The sequence below is a fragment of the Xiphophorus hellerii genome, chromosome 13, assembly GCF_003331165.1.
Source record: "Xiphophorus hellerii strain 12219 chromosome 13, Xiphophorus_hellerii-4.1, whole genome shotgun sequence".
Taxonomy (NCBI): domain Eukaryota; kingdom Metazoa; phylum Chordata; class Actinopteri; order Cyprinodontiformes; family Poeciliidae; genus Xiphophorus; species Xiphophorus hellerii.
The window spans coordinates 8,705,057-8,723,660 of NC_045684.1; the positions used below are offsets into that span (position 1 = coordinate 8,705,057).

An 18,604-nucleotide genomic window follows, 5' to 3' on the forward strand; every position below is an offset into this window, starting at 1 on the left:
CACCAGGCAGCAGAGACATCTACTATGGAAGTCTGTAATATCCCAGATTATTGGTTGCTGTACTAACCAATAGAATATTTTCCATTGATTATTGTTAAGAGTATGAATAACTCTGCACATATATTTTTTTCATGTAAATAAAAAAAAAAAACTTTTTTTTTTTCACTTTCACTCATGTTTTGGAAAAAGCACGCATCATTTCTGGCTTCCAGAAATAATGCTGCTGTTAACATTTATTCAAATGAAAATGGAAAACAAATTCACAAAAATAAGGAATCTAAACTATTTGAAAACTCATTTTTATTTAATTTTATGTTAATTCATTCACTTTAACCGTGCAGGTTTTCATGTACAATTCAGAAAAAAACCCTGTGCTCAATGAACAAATGAAGCATTAGTAAACCATACCAATAACATTCATACGCTTTGTACGCAATTTAAAACATTAAACATATTGTTTAAATCCTCATTAGCATATATAAACACACAGAATTAGCTTACAGCAACTTAGCTCTGTGAGTGATTACTTCAAAATAAACAAGTAATTGTCAAACAGACCTTTAGATTTATGTCAACATTAATTTAAATCAACAGCGTCTGAATGTGTGCATGAATGAGTGAATGACTTAATGTAGAGTAAAGTGTTTCAGAGTCCTCAGGACTAAATAAAATGCTGCACAAGTACAGACATTTTAATACCCTGATTAATTTCACTTCTCAAAAACTGTTAGTAAGAGAGAAAAAAAGTTAAAGTTTTTATGTCTCCAAGCTAAATTTTGGCATTGATCCATCACAAAAAGATGAAAATCTACACGAAAAACAACTGCAGCAGGAATTTTACACCTGAACGTCGTCAATTCAAGTTCAAAGGTTACATTATCAGAAGGGGAGCTGCAGATTTTAGTGATTTTTCCTTGAAAAACAGTTACATTTTATCTATATGGTCAAACTTTGAAAAGTGACACCAGGAAACAGTTTCTTAAAGTATCAGACATTTCAACCTTTCATTAGTTTCCTGACATTTTTTAAGCTCATGTGCCAGATATTGCTCACTTGATTTATGACTTATGAATGACAAAAGAAGATCTGAGAGGAAATGATCTCTGACAGGAGTGTTTTGTGAGAAAGGTTTTTGTTTGAAATATTTTCTACAGTTTGTTTCTAATAAAGGCGCCTAACCCTGTTGACTATTTAAATAATGTAGTTAATTTACTTTTTTTAACTGCTGATTTTCACAGTCAAGTCAACTTTTTTTCAAACATTTTTCACAAATCACACACAAAAATGTTTCTCACCTTTATGAGTCATCATGTCTAGCAAGAGACTGAATTCTCACTCGCATGATTTCTCATGTGAAGAATTAAACTACATTTTTTACAGAAACGTTTTTCACAAATATTGCATGAGAAAGGTTTTTCACCCGTGTGAATTCTCATGTGAACAGTTAAATGACATTTTTTACAGAAACGTTTATCACAAACATTGCATGAGAAAGGTTTTTCACCCGTGTGAATTCTCATGTGGACGGTTAAATGGCATTTTTCACGGAAACGTTTTCCACATACCTTGCACAAGAATGGCCGCTCACCTGTGTGAATAGTCAGGTGTTCCGTTAAAGACTGTTTGTATTGGAAACTTTTCCCACACAGTGTGCATGAGAAAGGCCTGTCACTTGTGTGAGTTCTCAAATGAACAGATAAATGATTTTTTTGAGTGTAGGTTTTTCCACAGATGACACAAGAAAAAGGCCTGTCACCTGTGTGCACTCTCATGTGAAGATTAAGAAAAGCTTTTGCACAGAAACCTTTTCCACAAATCTCGCAGGAGAAAGGCTTCTCTGCAATGTGAGTTCTCACGTGAACGGTTAAACTACTTTTTCGACTAAAGCTTTTTCCACAAATCTTACAAGGGAAAGGCCTGTCACCAGTGTGAATTTTCATGTGTTCAGTTAAAAAATCTTTTTCACGGAAACCTTCTCCACAAATCTTACACGAGAAAGGGTCTTCACCTGTGTGACTTTCCATGTGAAGAGTCAAACGGCCTTTACGACAAAATGTTTTGAAGCAAATCACACAAGCGAAACGCTTCCCACCAGTATGGGTCATCGTGTGGCGGCGTAAATCAGCTTTTAGACGGAAATCTTTTCCACAAACCTTGCACAGAAAAGGCCTCTCGCCTGTGTGAACGCTCATGTGATCAGTCAACAAACCTTTTTCAATGAATCCTTTTTCACAAATCTTGCAAGAGAAAGGTCTCTCACCTGTGTGAGTTCTTGTATGAATGGTTAAATGTCCTTTCTGACTGAAACTTTTTCCACAAAGGTTGCACAAGAATGGCTTCTCACCTGTGTGAGTTCTCATGTGAACATCTAAATGACATTTTCGACTGGCAGTTTTTCCACATATCTTACATGAAAAAAGTCCCTCATCTGTGTGAATTTTCAAGTGTTTCATCAATAAAATGTTTTCAGTAAATGTTTCATCACAAATTCTACAAGAAAACACATTTTTATCTTGAGTTTCATTGAGTTGATTTTGTTTTGTACTATGATGATGCTCATCATTATTTTGCTGCAGCTCTTCATCTCTTTCTGATTCTTTGTGATTGTTTGTAGGAGTCACCATGAAGACATCAGTCTCCCACTTCACCACGACTTGCTCTATTTCCTGACTCTCCTGCTCTTCTTTTAACTCCTGATGTTCCAGATCCCCCGGCTCTTCTTTTATCTGCTGACATGGCAGCTCCTCTTGCTCTTCCTTTATCCTCAGTGCTTCTGGTTCCTCCTGGTCCAAATTAGAGATGTTCTCTTGGTTAAACAGACGCTCCTCCTTCACATCATCAGGATGCAGGAAGTCTGGTCAGGCAAGCAAACAGAAGCTTTTATCAAAAATAGAATTTGAGACAAATTGTCCTATAATCATCGTAAAAACTGAGTAAACAATAGGACTGGACGATGTGGCTGAAAAACGTAAGTGTAAGTGTTTCAGACCAGTCGATATCAATAATTGTCAATATTGATAATTATTTATTTGTTTTTTTGTTACAAATATCTGAAATGCTGCCAGACTGGTGGCATGACCATTCCTCTTTTATCCACAGTTTTCACTCGACGCTAGGGGTTGAACGAATTCATATTTTTTAAGGTCGACTACATCGTGATAATAGTCGAGTCGACGTCGACTTGTCACGGTGACGTCATGGCGATGTTAGCGCAAAACGCTTCACAACTACTTGAAGGCTTTATCAGCTATATTCATGGCAAATATTGAATCTTCCCCCTTCCCCCGCTTTTACTAAGTCTATTATGCAGAATTAAAAGAACAATAAACAGATCATTCTTCGTGAGCAGCGGAGAAAAGTCTGTTGCACAAAGCCGGGTCTGACTTTTTCTTTTTTTTTAAAGGTTTTTTTCAGCACTAGTTTATTTGACAGCAATCTGACTGTAAGGGGGCAGAGAGAGCGGAGCGGGGGAGAGAGCCATGGGCCCAACAAACGGAGGACGGGAGTTGGACTCCAGACTACCCGGTCTAAAGTCTCTATATGCGGGGTGCCGCGCTAACCACTGCGCCACGCAACGCCCCTATTGCGGTAGCCTATGCTGAAATTTTTAGCTTCTCTTTGGTAAATTATTTACATTTTTATACAATTTGAGCTTTCTGACGAACTCATCTAGTTCACCGTCTTTCATTTCCTTGGAAAAATCAGTTTTGTCACGTGATTGCGACTAGTCGACTGGCCCAGAAAAAAGTCATTGCAGAGAAAAGAATCGACTAGTCGACTAATTGGTGCAACTCCTACTCCATGCTGTTGTTTTTTTATTTTTAAGCAGCTATGAGGAACAGTGGTGGAAATTTAAACTGCTGCTGAACAAATTACTCAACAGGTTGTTGCTAAGTAACCATGGAATGAGTGGGTTGCTAGGTAACCAAAAAGTGAGTGAGTGAGTTGATGCCACCCACGCTTAGTTGGCCGCGAGGTTGAGCGGCAAAAATAATAATGAATTAAGTGAAATAAAATGAGAGAAAAAGAAAGAGGGGTTAAGCATCTGAAGTCTTTCCTCTGCCTACATCTCCCAGAATGCTGTGCAGTTCTGGTTCAGAGTTCAGTAAATATATATTTTGAATATTCTATCAGATGTATTGTCTATTGATATTGATCACGTGTCTATTGTGATATATATTATTGATTTATTGCCCGGCCCTACCACTGAGACAGTGTCTTGACTACAGGCCAAATTAAACCGATTAAAATCAGATTTAAAATAAGATTGAAATAAAATGTACTGAACAAAATAGTTAAAGAATTATATGTTGTTTATCAAACATAATGTTTATGTTTATGCATTTAGCAGATTGTTTTATCCAAAGCGACTTACAAATAAGGATATAACAATACAGGAATAGACTTGAACCAGAAGACCTGAATGGTCTGGAGGGTTGACACAACTGCAAGTCTTTATCTGTATTTTTTCTGCTAAGCCGTTCAGTGACTTTCTAATTTTTTTTTTTCAGAGTTACTGTCACAAATTGGTGTGTGGCGACAACACAACCAATAATAAACAAGGTATTACTCAAAGTATCTTATTGTGTATTTCCATTAAAAGTAATTTCTCAAAATTTGTAACAGATGCTTAACAAAATACAAATTGTAGAGGATTTCTGGTTATTTTCTTAATTTCAGCTCAACATTTCAACATATCCTACCAAAAATCTCCTACTTTGTTCTATTTCTTATATGCACTAGTGGCGTGATTTACAGGCTTTAAGATACTGAATATTTTTGCAGGCGGGTGTTGCTCTTTGTAAGACGGCCGCTATGAACAGCTGCAGATTAAGGCCAAGGTTTTCTGTAGCGCTTGAAGGCCGATATGTTTTGTTTAACACGATCAGGCAGTCTGCTGTCCCATTATGTCTTAAAAAAATGTTTTAACATCGCTTCCTTTGGGATGAAACCGCCCATCCGTCCGGTTTAATACGGTTCGTGTTTACCGAACCGTATTAAACCCCATCAGGCCATCTGAGGAGTAAACCAGTGAATCAGGTCTCTTTATTTTACGTCCTTTTAACAACGTTTTAACGATTACTTTTCCCTTTACCGACATGTTTATATCTATAAATAGTTATTAAAAAGCTACTACTTTAAACTGCATCGAGCCATTTCCTTTCTTAATTGCACGTTAGGACTGCAGGTGTTTCGTACCTACTCGGTGTAAGATAATCTGGGGTGCTCGGGTTAAATCCAGCAGCCTGCGCTGATCATCCACCTCCTCTTCGGCCTTTACGATGATTGTTTTGAACTCTGCTGGTGTTTCTTCGGCGGAAGTTAACTGTTCGTTCATGAACTCCCTTTCGGGGTGAACTAAAGACATTTTTGCAGCTGAATCGCAGAAGATACGAGTCTCCAAAAAGACTCCAGTATAAACGTTGCTGTCGTATCTTTCACCATCTCATCCCATTCCTCACTTTGTCTTCTTCTGCTCCTCCTCTTTGTGCTTCACAGCGCATGACAGACCAACTGCAAGGCGCCTTACCGCCTCCTGCTGGACAGAGAAATAGAGGAAAGAGAGGAAACAACAAAAAAATCCCCAATTTGCAATGTTAATTTTTTGCTAAGGTATGAGCACACTGTTTGGTTTTCATGGTAAAAATACTAATATAAGTAGAGGATTGGCAACTAATATAAATGTTCACCACCTTCACCCCTTTTTGCAGCTTTGATTAAGGAAATTGAAGTATTTGTCCACTATGTGAACACACATGAATGTTATAGGTCATTGAATATTTTTAATTTGTTATAACGTCTGCTCTTTGTTTCTTTTTTTTGTTTGTTTGTTTGTTTTTGTACCAAAAATATATACTGTGGAAGTACACATCCCTGCAATACTTTTTCATATCCTGTATTCTGTTAATTTGTTTGCCTTTGTATTTGTGAAAGATGTTTTCTCAATTTAAAAAAAACACAAAATTATTTAGAATACATGTGTTGCTGCTGGAGCAGAGCAAAGTGCCACGTTTGTGACGCATAAGGAACAGCAGCTAATCAAAATGTTATGGGTGCTGTTAAGGAAATATGATTATTTTAGTGCTTAATACAGTTAATCTTAAAAGCTATATGGAACACTCTTATTTTGAACAGGTTTGTGTTGAGCATTTAAAACTAAACCAGAGGGGTAAGCATTCAGAGACACAGGAACCAAATGCAGATTAAGGGAGATCTCTCAATGGGACCCCCACTGTGAGGCCAGGCCACAGGCGAAGCCATAAAATTAGCATTTTCCTTGGGAGACAGAGACTTTAGATTTCTCAGGTATCTGTGAGGTCTTATCTCAGGTCGTTCTGTACTCAGAATGACCGTGGGAGCCACGGGGGGTCAGGGCCAGCAATCCGCTTCTTTGTCTCGGTAGAACGCAGATGGTCCTTTGATCTTTGCGTAGATCAGGGGGAGTTCCCAAGTTTTTCTGGGAGCTTCCAGTTGGTCAACAAGAGGAACACCTAGAATGCATAAATTAAATAGAGAAACACCTCTTTACTATAAGAGTTCGTGTTAGGAGAAAAAATTCAGAAAATTGCCACTATTTTGCTTTTTTGCAGCAGTTTTCTCCAAGGACGCGTCTTTGTCTTTTATTTTATTTTTCTTTTTCTATTTTTCCTCTCAAGGTAAAGAATGCATATCTCTGTTCCTCTGCAGCTTTGTTTGTTTATTGCTTTGTATGAGATTAAACTCTGTGATCTGTGACGTCAACACGCAGTGTTGTGGTTTCCTTGTCGCTGCACGTCGTCCACGGAGAACGTCACTCGCCGAGGATCCCGGGAAGATTAAAAAGAGGAAAGAGCCAAACGTTTTGTCCAAAGCTAGCATTAAATTATCCTCTTTTTTTACAATTGGGGGCTCGTCGGTGCAGAATCTTGGCGGGTGGCGGTCTCTCCCCGATCGATCCGTCCGGCTCGTGCGGTAAGACGTTTTTGAATTGCTCTTTTGTTGTGTGCAGCCACGCGGAGTTTCGAAGCTGCAAGGGAAGATAGATTTGTTTTTAAAAGAGTTTGTGGTTTAGTAATTGGTCAAAAATACACACTACAGGGAATCGTAGCGGGTTCAGACGGAGTACGTAGCGCTCACTCTGTCGTAAAAAGGCTGGGGTTCTTATTTATTTTCTTTCCCCTGAGGATTCATTACTGTGCCTCTAAAAATAGCAATTTGAGAATTGTGTATTAAATTTAGCATGGGCTTGTATTGGCCCGGAGACTGACTCATCTCCAGTATACTTAAAATTGGATTAAAAAGGCTGCATCGCCTGTCTGACTGAGACGAAGTGACTGAGCCGGGTTGCTGCACCCGTGGAGACAATAGGATTAAGTTTGAAAGTTGGAAATTAATGCATTTTTGAAGCCGGCGTCTTGTTTTCTTTTATTTTTTCTTCTCCCCTCTGTCTCTTCTGAAACCGTGTCTGTGTTCTCTGTGCGTGTCTGTGTGTGCGCTGATCGCGCTGTGTTTGTAAAGCGCTGTTTGTGTGAATGTGAGTTGCTTTTGTTGCGTTTTATTGTAAAGTTATCATGGACACTGAGTTCAAAAAAGATGTTAAAGGCCATTCCTATGGTCTGGGTCCATGGAAAACTCTGCGGGATCAGATTGCTGATTTAATTTGTGTTTATGATCAACAGCTCGGTTTGGATTCGCTTAATGTGAAGGCGGATGAATTGAAAATCATGTTGGAAAATGCGGTCCGCGAACAGGATGAACTACTTAGTGCTGAAATGCCTTTGGGTTTGATTTTGAATGTCTGTTTAAAGCAAGCTTTAGCTGGCAGGGATGCGCTGCGAGTACAAAGAGACGAGGCTAGTCTTTTTGCTAGAAAAAAACTGATTAAAAAGTTGGAGAATGCGGAACAGGATAAACAGTTGTGGGCTAAGCTTTTGGTGAGTTGGCAGGGAACGGATCACATTTATAAAAAGGGGTCAGCTACACGGACTTCGGACTCATTCCATCCGCATGTAGATCGTCCGGAGGTGTGCTCTGAACAACCTACACAGGTGCTTAGTCCGTCTGGCGCTCCACTTCCGCCTCCATATAATGATACTAATCCCTCTTACACGGGTTTATATCCAGTCTTAGATGTTCGTGGGGGCGCGGTAGAATGGGATCTTGTAAGAGCGCCTCCTCCGAGCTCTGGTTCTCTGCCGGTGAGGGAGTCACCTGATTCCACGATTTCCTCCCCGGCACCCTTTATAAATTATCAATCTGTTTCTGATAGTCTGCCTATGGCTGATCGGGTTCAGCGTGAAAAACTTTGTTTTTCCCTGCCTCCTTCTGCGATTTCCCCAACTGTGGCTCGAATTACACATCAACTAAGCTGCCCCGCACCCGCCTTAGCCTCTTCCCCTCAGGAGGAGGAGCAGAGGGAGGTACAATTGAGCGTGGAGATGAACCTGGTGGGCCGTCTTGTAGAGGACGCACCGCCTGCGCGGGGAGGCTCATTATCGTCTCCTCCACATGTGGGAGGCGCTGTGAGGTTTTCCTCCACTCCGAGGTTGCATCGCGATGGGCATAACCAAATTGACATGCAGAGTAGGGAGGATGGTCCCTCCCCTATTGATGTTAGCACACCACAGCTTAGGGTGGCCGCCTCTGATGAAGGTTCTTTTTATGAGCGCCTTTCGCGGGTGGAGGGAAAACTGCGGCGTGATATGGACAATTTGGCCACACGCATTAAAGATATATCGGATCATTTGGAGACTTCGTCAGTACAGTCTGAGAGTTCCTCTAATTATTCGATGCCTTTATTAGTATCGCAACAAGGACAGAGATATAAGCCGTTCTCTTTTGGGGATATACAGACCCTGATTGACAAACTCCCCTCTTTAGCAGATGGGGCTACTCCTTGGCTACATGCATTGGATACACTAACGGGGGGGCTAACGTTAGCTTTGGGGGATTTTAGAGCTATTTTAAGTCGTTCAACAACGACAACGAATTTCCATAATGTTGAACTGTCTGCTGGAACTCTGAATATGCCTGATCACACGCCCCTTTCAGCTGTTCTGACTTTTGTGGGTGCAGCTTTGAGGGACACGTTTCCTCCTGTGTCTCTCTCAATTATTCCTAAATTTTTTTGGGATTCCAAAGAGCACCCAAAGGTATTTTTAGACAAAGCTTTGGACATCTGGAGACGACAAACTGGAGTTCATCCAACTCAGCCCACATTAATGAGGGAACATTTCCGCCAAGCTGTTTTGAATGGTGTCCCTCCTTCTGTCGCTGCTCAAATGAGAAAAAACCCGGAGTTGAAATCTTGTGACCATGCAAAATGGGAGTTGCATTTGTTGCATAATTTACAGATTTCTCAGGATGAGGAGAGAGAGGCGGAGAAGGAGCAGGAAGATTTTAAGAAACAATTACTGAAGCTTCAATTAGGTGAAGCTAGACAGAAACTTCATCTTGCGAAACAGGAACAGAGGGAGGCTAAAGCTATGTTAACAACAGCTGCTCCATCAATTCCTGTTCCGGGTCAGGTCCCTGTTGCAGTGGCACAACCTGGTCCGCACATGTATGTAGCTCCACGCTGGCAGTCTGGTGTTCAGGGGTGGCGTGGGGGAAGAGGGAGAGCCCCCGCATGGTCGGGTGTGCGGGGAAGGGGTGCACGAGGCTGGAGAAGCAGAGACAGGTGTTTTTATTGTGGAGAGGAGGGCCACTGGGTTCGGCAGTGTCCTCATTACACACCAGCTGCTGCACAAGATGGTGCGTCGCCGAACCTGACACAACAACAACCTCCAAATGCTGCATTACTTCCACAATATCCTGGACAGTACTTTCAGGCTGGAGAATATTGACACACCCCGGAGAAGAACCTCAATCGGGGAGTTTTGGCAGATCCCCTGATTGATGTGACAGTCGATGGACAAACATTGCCATTTTTGGTGGATACAGGAGCAACATATTCTACCATGAATATTGTTATGCCGTTGCAAAAACTTTCTGATCGGACAATATCAGTGGTTGGTTTTTCTGGGGTGAAACAAACTCTGCCTATCTCCACACCTCTGCACACAATTGTGGGCAGACAAAGAGTGACACATCCTTTTGTGTGTTCCCCTTCATCTCCCGTGAATTTATTAGGGAGAGATTTGTTGATTGCTTTGGGGGCGACTATTTTGTGTGGATCTGATGGGCTACATGTCACTTTTCCTGATGGATCTTCCCATGCCTGTACTGAAGTATATACACATGGACAATTTTTGCTCCAACAATCCGAGGAGCACCTGGCTGACATATACTGGGGTCTTTTACAGCCAGAGATGACTGACCATGCTGGGATCCTGTCCTGTTTTCTGCTTTGGAAACCCTGGATCCAAGCGCTTGCACCGTATGGGTCAACTCCTGATTTCCCTCATGTCACTTTGTTTTATGACCGAGACCAGACTGAATGGTTCCAGGAGCAGTTTGAGGCGAATTTAGCCGGTAAAGATTGGACTGTGTTTTCACAGGACATTTATGTGGCACCAGAGGGTGTTGCTGCTGCAGTCAATCTGACTCAGGATCAGTTGTTCTGGTATAGGATGCATGATGAAGCAGTTCCACATATTTCTTTGGCTCTCCATCCTGAACATCAGGCCATGGAGTTGGGGGGCGTGGTAAAACGCTCCCTTACAGTTTCAGACTGGCAGACTACTCTTGCTCCTGACCTCTCTTTCTCTCCTTCTACAAACACATACAAAATAAAGTGTTCAGCTGTGGACTCTGTGGTTTTGGAACATCTTCAACTTCCTAGGCACCATGGCAGGGAGTTGACTGATCATCCAACTGCAGCTGCTATGTTGGCTTCTCTGCCTGAATGTCTGTGGGCAACGGGTCCTACGGATGTGGGGCTTGTGGATGTCACACCTGTCACTTTTGATTTGCGACCGGGCCCTCCTATTTGGAGGTCTCAGTATCCTCATAAGCAGGCGGCAGAAGAGGGACTAGCGGAAACTATTGGGGGTCTTCTGGAAGCTGGTGTGTTGGAATCTTCCACCTCTTCCTGGAACACTCCTATTTTACCAGTCGAAAAGAAAGGGACGGGTAAATACCGCATGGCACATGATCTTCGGACAATTAATTCCGTTTTATTGACCCCTACGGTGCCAGTTCCTAATCCGCATGTTGCATTAACTAACCTAGATCCTTCTCAGACTTGGTTCTCCTGTGTGGACCTTGCTAACGCTTTCTTTTGTCTCCCATTGGCTGAGGACTGTAGGGATGTGTTTTCTTTCACCTACAAGGGTCAGCAGCTGAGATATACACGTCTGCCTCAGGGTTTTGCTCTCTCACCAGGGCTTTTTAATCAGGTTCTGAAACAGCAGTTAGCGGACTGTTTGTTACCAGAAGGTGTGACCCTGATTCAGTATGTTGATGATCTCATGCTGGCAGCACAGACGTTGGAGTCTTGTATTGAGGGCACGCGACGTTTGTTGTCACACCTAGCAGACAGGGGTTTTAAAGTGAGCAGATCTAAGCTGCAAATTGCTAGGAAGCAAGTTTCCTTTTTGGGGCGGATTATCACTGGGACAGGCACTTAGATGTCTGCCAGTCATAAATCTGCGATTCTCAATCACCCCAAACCCCGTACGGTGAAGGATATGTTGTCTTTTCTTGGATTGACTGGATATAGTAGGAACTATGTTCCTAACTATACAGAACTGACGGATCCCTTACGGGCGTTAGTCAGAGAGCATGGGATTCGTAAGCTTACCCATGCTCTGACTTGGAATACGGAGGCAGAAGATGCTTTTATTTCTCTGAAACAACAGTTGGCTGCTGCAGCGCAGTTGGCTATTCCGGACTATTCCTTACAATTCTATTTGGATGTTTCTGTAACAGAACTGACAGTGAATGCCGTTCTGTTTCAGAAAAAAGGGGGTGAGAGGAAAATTCTCCAATATGTTAGCGCAATGTTAGATCCTATGGAGAAAAGACATCCGGCGTGTACAAGACATGCGGCAGGTGTAGGAAAAATGATACAAAAAGTAGCACACATTGTGATGGGTCACCCATTACAGGTTATGACATCACACAGTGTGGTAGCATATGTGAATTCACAACACTTCACATTGACAACATTGAGACAACAAAAATTGAGCAAAATTCTGGAATCACCTAATATAACTTTTGTACATAACGGAGTGAATATGGCTGACAGGATGCAGGAAGGAGAGCCGCATAACTGTGAGGAGTTAGTACAAAGGGAAGAAAAAATAAGACCTGACCTACAAGCTTCTCCTTTGGAAGGTGAAGATGTGAGAAATTTTTATACAGATGGCTGCTGTTTTAAACATGATACAGACGGATTGAGGGCAGCGTATGCTATAGTCGAAGATTTGGGCAGCGAGCTTCACGTTTTGAGAGCAGAAAGACTGCAGGGTGCCCAATCGGCACAGAGAGCAGAACTCAAAGCAATGATTGAAGCACTGAAATTAGCTGAGGGAATGAGGGTGAATCTATATAGTGATTCAGCCTACGTAGCTAGTGCCGTCCATGTGGAACTTCCTCAGTGGCTCAGAGCAGGATTTATAACTGCAGCACAAAAACCCATAAAACATGAAACTGAAATGAAAGAATTGGCGGAGGCATTGCTGTTGCCTCAATCTGTTGCTGTGATTAAATGCAAGGGACATGATCAAAGCAAGACCAGAGTTGCAGCAGGAAATGCGGCCGCGGATGAGGCAGCCAAAAGGGCAGCGGGATACCTGCCATCTCTTTTGATGGTAAGTACTGAAATGGAGCAGATGGAACAGAATAACCTGGAGAAAATTATTTTTCACCAGAAAGGCGTGTCACCTGAAGAACTATCTGTCTGGAAAGCAAGAGGTGCCATCTGCAATGAGGGACTCTGGCGGGGACCGAATGGTAAAGTAATTCTCCCTCCAAATATGAGATTCCAGGTTTTCCAGGAAGCTCATGGACTCGGACATGTAGGTATTACACAGATGTTAAAAAACCTGGAGCATTGGTGGCATCCATTTTTGAGGGACATGGTCAAGGATCATGTGAAAACATGTGAAATTTGTGGACAACACAATGCAAAACCAACTGTCAGACCACCAGTGGGACATTTCCCTTGGACTACACAACCGGGTAAGGAAATTATTATTGATTTTACAGACATGATAACACCCGTTAGAGGATACAGGTATGTATTAATGTGTGTGGATGCATATTCGAGCTGGCCAGAGGCGTGGCCAGCTAAAAAAGAGGACAGCAAAACTGTCATAAAGTGTCTGATCAATTATTATATTCCAACCCATGGTTTTCCAGAGAAGGTGAGATCAGACAACGGCACTCATTTCAGGAACCAAGATCTGCAGAAAGTGGAGCAGCTGCTCGGACTGAAACATTCATTCGGTACAGTATATCATCCGGAATCACAAGGCAAAGTTGAGAGACTGAACCAAACTATTAAACAAAAATTGGCTAAAATATGTGCACATACTAAATTAAATTGGGTAGATGCTTTGCCTATTGCCTTGATGTCCGTCCGAATGTCTATTAACCAATCAACAGGGTTCTCTCCATATGAGCTTCAGACGGGACGGATGTTTCCAGGACCTGCAACCCGCATTCCAGGATGGAAAGGTGAACTTGCACATTTATCTCATAAAGATTTCTTTAATGAGTTGCAGATCCTGGCAGCGGAATTTGTGAAATATCAGACGACACAGGAACGTCCCGGCTCACCACCCGTTCCGGGAATTGACTGGGTGCGCCTTAAAGTCATCAAAAGAAAGTGGTCTGAACCTCGTTTCACCGGACCATACCGAGTCGTGGAGAGGACATCTCACGCTGTCCGTCTGCAAGGGAAAGGAGACACCTGGTTTCATTGGAGTCAGTGCACAGCAGCAGAGGAGCCACAGCGTGCCCTCCGAGATGTACAAAAAGATCTTCGGCTTCAATCTTCGGACGAGGAGCATCGCCAGGCACTTCCAGGAGGGAGTGTAGCAGGAGTTCCTGCCACGACCACTTCAAGTTCCTGAAATTCGAGGTTTAAAAGGCTCAGACAGGCATAATAATCCTGTTCCGATGTCCTTTCATTGAAAAAAGGAGAATTCATACTCTCCTTAAAAAACTCACTGTTAAATTGGCATAATAATCCAATTTTCAGTGAGCAACGGCCGCTTAGGTGGAAACCTGAGGTTTCCAACCAAGGAGGATCAGGCTACAAGAGGATCAACACTAACTCATTTTTATTGCGTGTTTCCGTTTTTTTGCGAACTTTAAAAGAACTTTCGTTTTTGCGCGTATTTTTATCATTTCCTGACGAAGACTTCATATTTGTTTTTGAGAGACTATCAAAGAACATTCAAAAAAAAAAAAAAAAAAAAAAAAAAAATATTTTGTAATTTTTATGTCTTCATGATAGTGACAGATTGTTATTTTAAGTTTGCAGAGCATTTCTTAGTAATTTTTATATAAATATCTTACTCTTATTTTTGCATTTTTACATTTTGGGATGTTATTTGTACTGTGTTTTTGGGTTGTATTGTGATAATTGAGTTTATGATTTTTCATATTTTTGAAATGATAAGTATTTTTTACTCTTAGTTCTTACTGGTGAAAGTTTGTGGTTAAAAAAGGTGAGTATTAAATTGTTGAATAACGCAGGATTACAATTGACAGGTTCGCATGATGGAGTTCAGCTTAGGACACATGAACTGGCAGTGGAAGTTTTTGCTAGGTGTATTTTTTGGACTCAATTTGCTGGGAATGTGGGCTTTAGGAGGATCCACGAGTGGCATCATTTCCTCTCAGACATTTGATTTCCGACCGATTTCTGTCGAGCGCGGAATGTCTGGCGGAAATGCGACTGCTCGTGTGAAGCGTTTTTCGAGACCTCCTGTTGACAAGTGCCTCACTAAATATCGTGGAATTGAATTGAATTATACTTTGGGTACTGTAACTGATTACCAAATTGATCTGTGTGAGGTAACTCGTCGTTGTTGGTCGACCCCTCGATCCTGGCAGAATACTCCTTTGTATTTGTGTGGAGATCTGACCTTCCAGCGACACTGTATTACTCAGGAGAATGGGGTTCGACACTTGTGTCCCACTTGGAAGTCCGCTTTCAGGTGGGTGGGGACCAGTTGGAATCCACCTTATGCTTATAAAGATGTCACTGAATATGACAAGGTTACCATAAAACGAGGGACTATAGGACATTCTTCACTGAAGGGTCAAAATCCTTTTGTGTTAACCATTTTCTCAATGCATAATGCTTTCTTTAAACAGTATCCGGCGGACTCAGCTGTTTATTTGACTCTAGGTGCCTCAATTGATGATAAAGATCCACTTGGGGTTATCAAAATTAATATGGTCAGACCTGGAGGTGAGGAAGAAAGGGACATTGAAGTTCCTGATCGGTATGCGGCTAAAATTGACTACACTGCAGTTACACCATTAGATATCATTCAAACGGCTACTGGGTATAGGGACAGGAATTTATGGTTGAATTGGATGGTTCAAACGGCTAAAGAAACTAATATTGGGAACTGCATTGCATGTGCCACAGCTAGACCTCATCTTTATACTGAACCTGCCCCATTACACTTGGGAGATAGTTGGGGTTTTAATTGCATGCTGAGATTAACAACTGAGGCAGACCCCGTAAATTGTGATGCGCTTGCCAAACTATATCCACCTATTAATAACTATACTCAGACGGGAACTTTTCTTCCGGTTAAGGGTAACGGTCTGTATGTGTGTTTTAATTTTACTCATCTTAAGCCTGATTTCAATCTGGGACGGATTTCTAGTGATTGGTGTAATGTTACTTTAACAGCGGCCGGAATCGGGAGTTGGGCAAGAGCGGGACTTTATTATTTTTGTGGAGGTGATAGATTATATGTGCGAATTCCTCCTAAGACTGTTGGAGTATGTGCTATGACTCGCCTCGCAGTGCCGCTTATGGTAGTGGGAGAAAGACTTGATCCTGTAGGTCCGGCGCAGGTGCTCAATTTACGGCCACAGAGACATAAGCGACAGGTGCGTCATACACGTTCTGATACTATATTTGATTTAACTACTAATTCTCCCACTTACATAGACGCCATCGGTGTGCCGAGAGGGGTTCCGGATCAATATAAATTGGCGGATCAAATCGCAGCAGGTTTTGAAAATTTACCAGTGTTATCAGCTTTTTTTCCTATTACGCCGAATAAAAATGTTGATAGGATAAATTATGTCCATTATAATCTTTTGAGGCTAGCAAATTTGACAAGGGATGCTGTTGGGGGTTTGAAGGATCAGTTAGCTCCTACTTCTTTAATGACAATTCAAAATCGGATGGCGTTGGATATGCTTTTGGCCGAAAAGGGTGGAGTCTGCTTTATGTTCCAAGAGAACTGCTGTACTTTCATTCCGAACAACACGGCCCCTGATGGCTCTGTCACGAGAGCGTTGGAAGGTTTGAGAATTTTGAGTAAAACTATGCATGAACATTCGGGTATTGATGGTGGGTTGGACAGGTGGTTTTCTACTATGTTTGGTAAATGGAAGGGGATTGTCATGTCATTGTTAGTTTCTGTGGCTACGTTTGTGGCGATAGTGGTCACATGTGGATGCTGTTGTATTCCGTGCATCCGTTCGCTTATCCTTAGGCTGATTACAGTTTCAATTGAGAAGGGAAGCAGTGGCCCGCCTGCTCCGCCTCCCTATCAGATGCTTTTTCGTGGTGCTCCTGATGGGGGCCTTGTGGAGCTGGGTGGTTCTGTTTGAAAAAGGGGGACTGTATATAATTAGGGTACGTCACTCTTTTGTTTTGTTTTTTTTTTTTTTTTTTTTGGTTTTTTCATTTTTTATTAGTTTAATACATAGTTTGGTTCTGCATTAGAGGGCTTACTCAATTTTTAGTGAGATCTTTGATGAAGATCTCAAAAGGGGGACTGTTAAGGAAATATGATTATTTTAGTGCTTAATACAGTTAATCTTAAAAGCTATATGGAACACTCTTATTTTGAACAGGTTTGTGTTGAGCATTTAAAACTAAACCAGAGGGGTAAGCATTCAGAGACACAGGAACCAAATGCAGATTAAGGGAGATCTCTCAATGGGACCCCCACTGTGAGGCCAGGCCACAGGCGAAGCCATAAAATTAGCATTTTCCTTGGGAGACAGAGACTTTAGATTTCTCAGGTATCTGTGAGGTCTTATCTCAGGTCGTTCTGTACTCAGAATGACCGTGGGAGCCACGGGGGGTCAGGGCCAGCAATCCGCTTCTTTGTCTCGGTAGAACGCAGATGGTCCTTTGATCTTTGCGTAGATCAGGGGGAGTTCCCAAGTTTTTCTGGGAGCTTCCAGTTGGTCAACAAGAGGAACACCTAGAATGCATAAATTAAATAGAGAAACACCTCTTTACTATAAGAGTTCGTGTTAGGAGAAAAAATTCAGAAAATTGCCACTATTTTGCTTTTTTGCAGCAGTTTTCTCCAAGGACGCGTCTTTGTCTTTTATTTTATTTTTCTTTTTCTATTTTTCCTCTCAAGGTAAAGAATGCATATCTCTGTTCCTCTGCAGCTTTGTTTGTTTATTGCTTTGTATGAGATTAAACTCTGTGATCTGTGACGTCAACACGCAGTGTTGTGGTTTCCTTGTCGCTGCACGTCGTCCACGGAGAACGTCACTCGCCGAGGATCCCGGGAAGATTAAAAAGAGGAAAGAGCCAAACGTTTTGTCCAAAGCTAGCATTAAATTATCCTCTTTTTTTACAGTGCCATGTTCAAAAGTAAAGCATTTTCATAACATGAAAGAGTAAAACTAGTCCGATTGCAACGATCAGGTCTCTGACTGACTGATCACTGAACTGACGATTTGGCATCTGAAATGTCTGGGGAGAGGGAAGTCTGGGCCTCCCTTCTGAAGCTGCTACCCCCGCGACCCGACCTCGGATAAGCGGAAGAAGATGGATGGATGGATGGATGGATGGAAATGTTTTTGTCTGGAAGTTGTTAAATTTAGCAATAAAGTTTCCATAGGACTGTAGGTAATCACACACCTGCAGACATAACCTGGTGGGTCGGTCTGGTTTGCCGTCCTCTCTGACGGCAAAACAAAATGAAACAATGACTTATTTTTAGACCTTCACAAAGTTACATAAGACCGGTTTCACAAGTATTAGCCCAACTCCCAAAATTAAAGAAATCACCTCAAGTAAAAAACAGCTTCAATGAGAATAAAATGTAGAATTAGCATCAGAATAACTCAAACTGACCATTATTATTAGTAATAATAATAATAATAATAATAATAATAATAATAATAATAATAATAATAATAATAATAATAATAATAATGGGTTAGCAAATTAGCTAAATCTGTGGAGATGATGAAGGAATGTTATATTACATCGGAATTGGATTAAACTGAATTGTCTCTTATTTAGAAAGTGTAAAGTGTTAATATTATATTAGCAAGTTTTGTGACTACGTGATATTTTGTGTAAGGTTGTTGATAGTATGGGGACCATGCACTTTTAGAAACGATTCAAGTGATTTAAATAATTATTTTTCTGTGGAGTGCAGTGTTTGTCTGCTGCTCTCATAACATCGTGTAATACATGAAGGAAAAGTGCTGTTCACCACACAAT

The 18,604-nt window shown here is 41.6% G+C and overlaps 2 protein-coding genes across 2 annotated transcripts; one reads left to right on the forward strand and one right to left on the reverse strand.

Annotated features, from left to right (window-relative positions):
* Positions 1 to 283: 283 nt before the first annotated feature.
* Positions 284 to 5,703, reverse strand: LOC116730883 (gastrula zinc finger protein XlCGF57.1-like). The gene is made up of 2 exons (XM_032580432.1): positions 5,200 to 5,703; positions 284 to 2,854 (listed from the first exon to the last, which is right to left on the reverse strand). The coding sequence occupies exons 1-2, from the start codon at positions 5,366 to 5,368 to the stop codon at positions 1,314 to 1,316; spliced, it is 1,710 nt and encodes a 569-aa protein (XP_032436323.1). The 5' UTR covers positions 5,369 to 5,703; the 3' UTR covers positions 284 to 1,313.
* A 3,233-nt stretch (positions 5,704 to 8,936) lies between these two features.
* Positions 8,937 to 14,338, forward strand: LOC116730981 (uncharacterized). Its single transcript, XM_032580557.1, has one exon. It carries the CDS (start codon positions 9,939 to 9,941, stop codon positions 11,547 to 11,549), a length of 1,611 nt encoding a protein of 536 aa, XP_032436448.1. The 5' UTR covers positions 8,937 to 9,938; the 3' UTR covers positions 11,550 to 14,338.
* The last annotated feature ends 4,266 nt before the right edge of the window (positions 14,339 to 18,604 follow it).

What these genes read in the sequence shown, in the direction of transcription:
- LOC116730883 (XM_032580432.1), bottom strand. Translation starts at nt 5,368, where the DNA reads ATGTCTTTAGTTCACCCCGAAAGGGAGTTCATGAACGAACAGTTAACT. An exon ending in GATTATCTTACACCGAGTAG is followed by an intron (nt 2,855 to 5,199) that starts GTACGAAACACC and finishes TTGCCTGACCAG; the next exon opens with ACTTCCTGCATCCTGATGAT.
- LOC116730981 (XM_032580557.1), top strand. Translation starts at nt 9,939, where the DNA reads ATGAATATTGTTATGCCGTTGCAAAAACTTTCTGATCGGACAATATCA.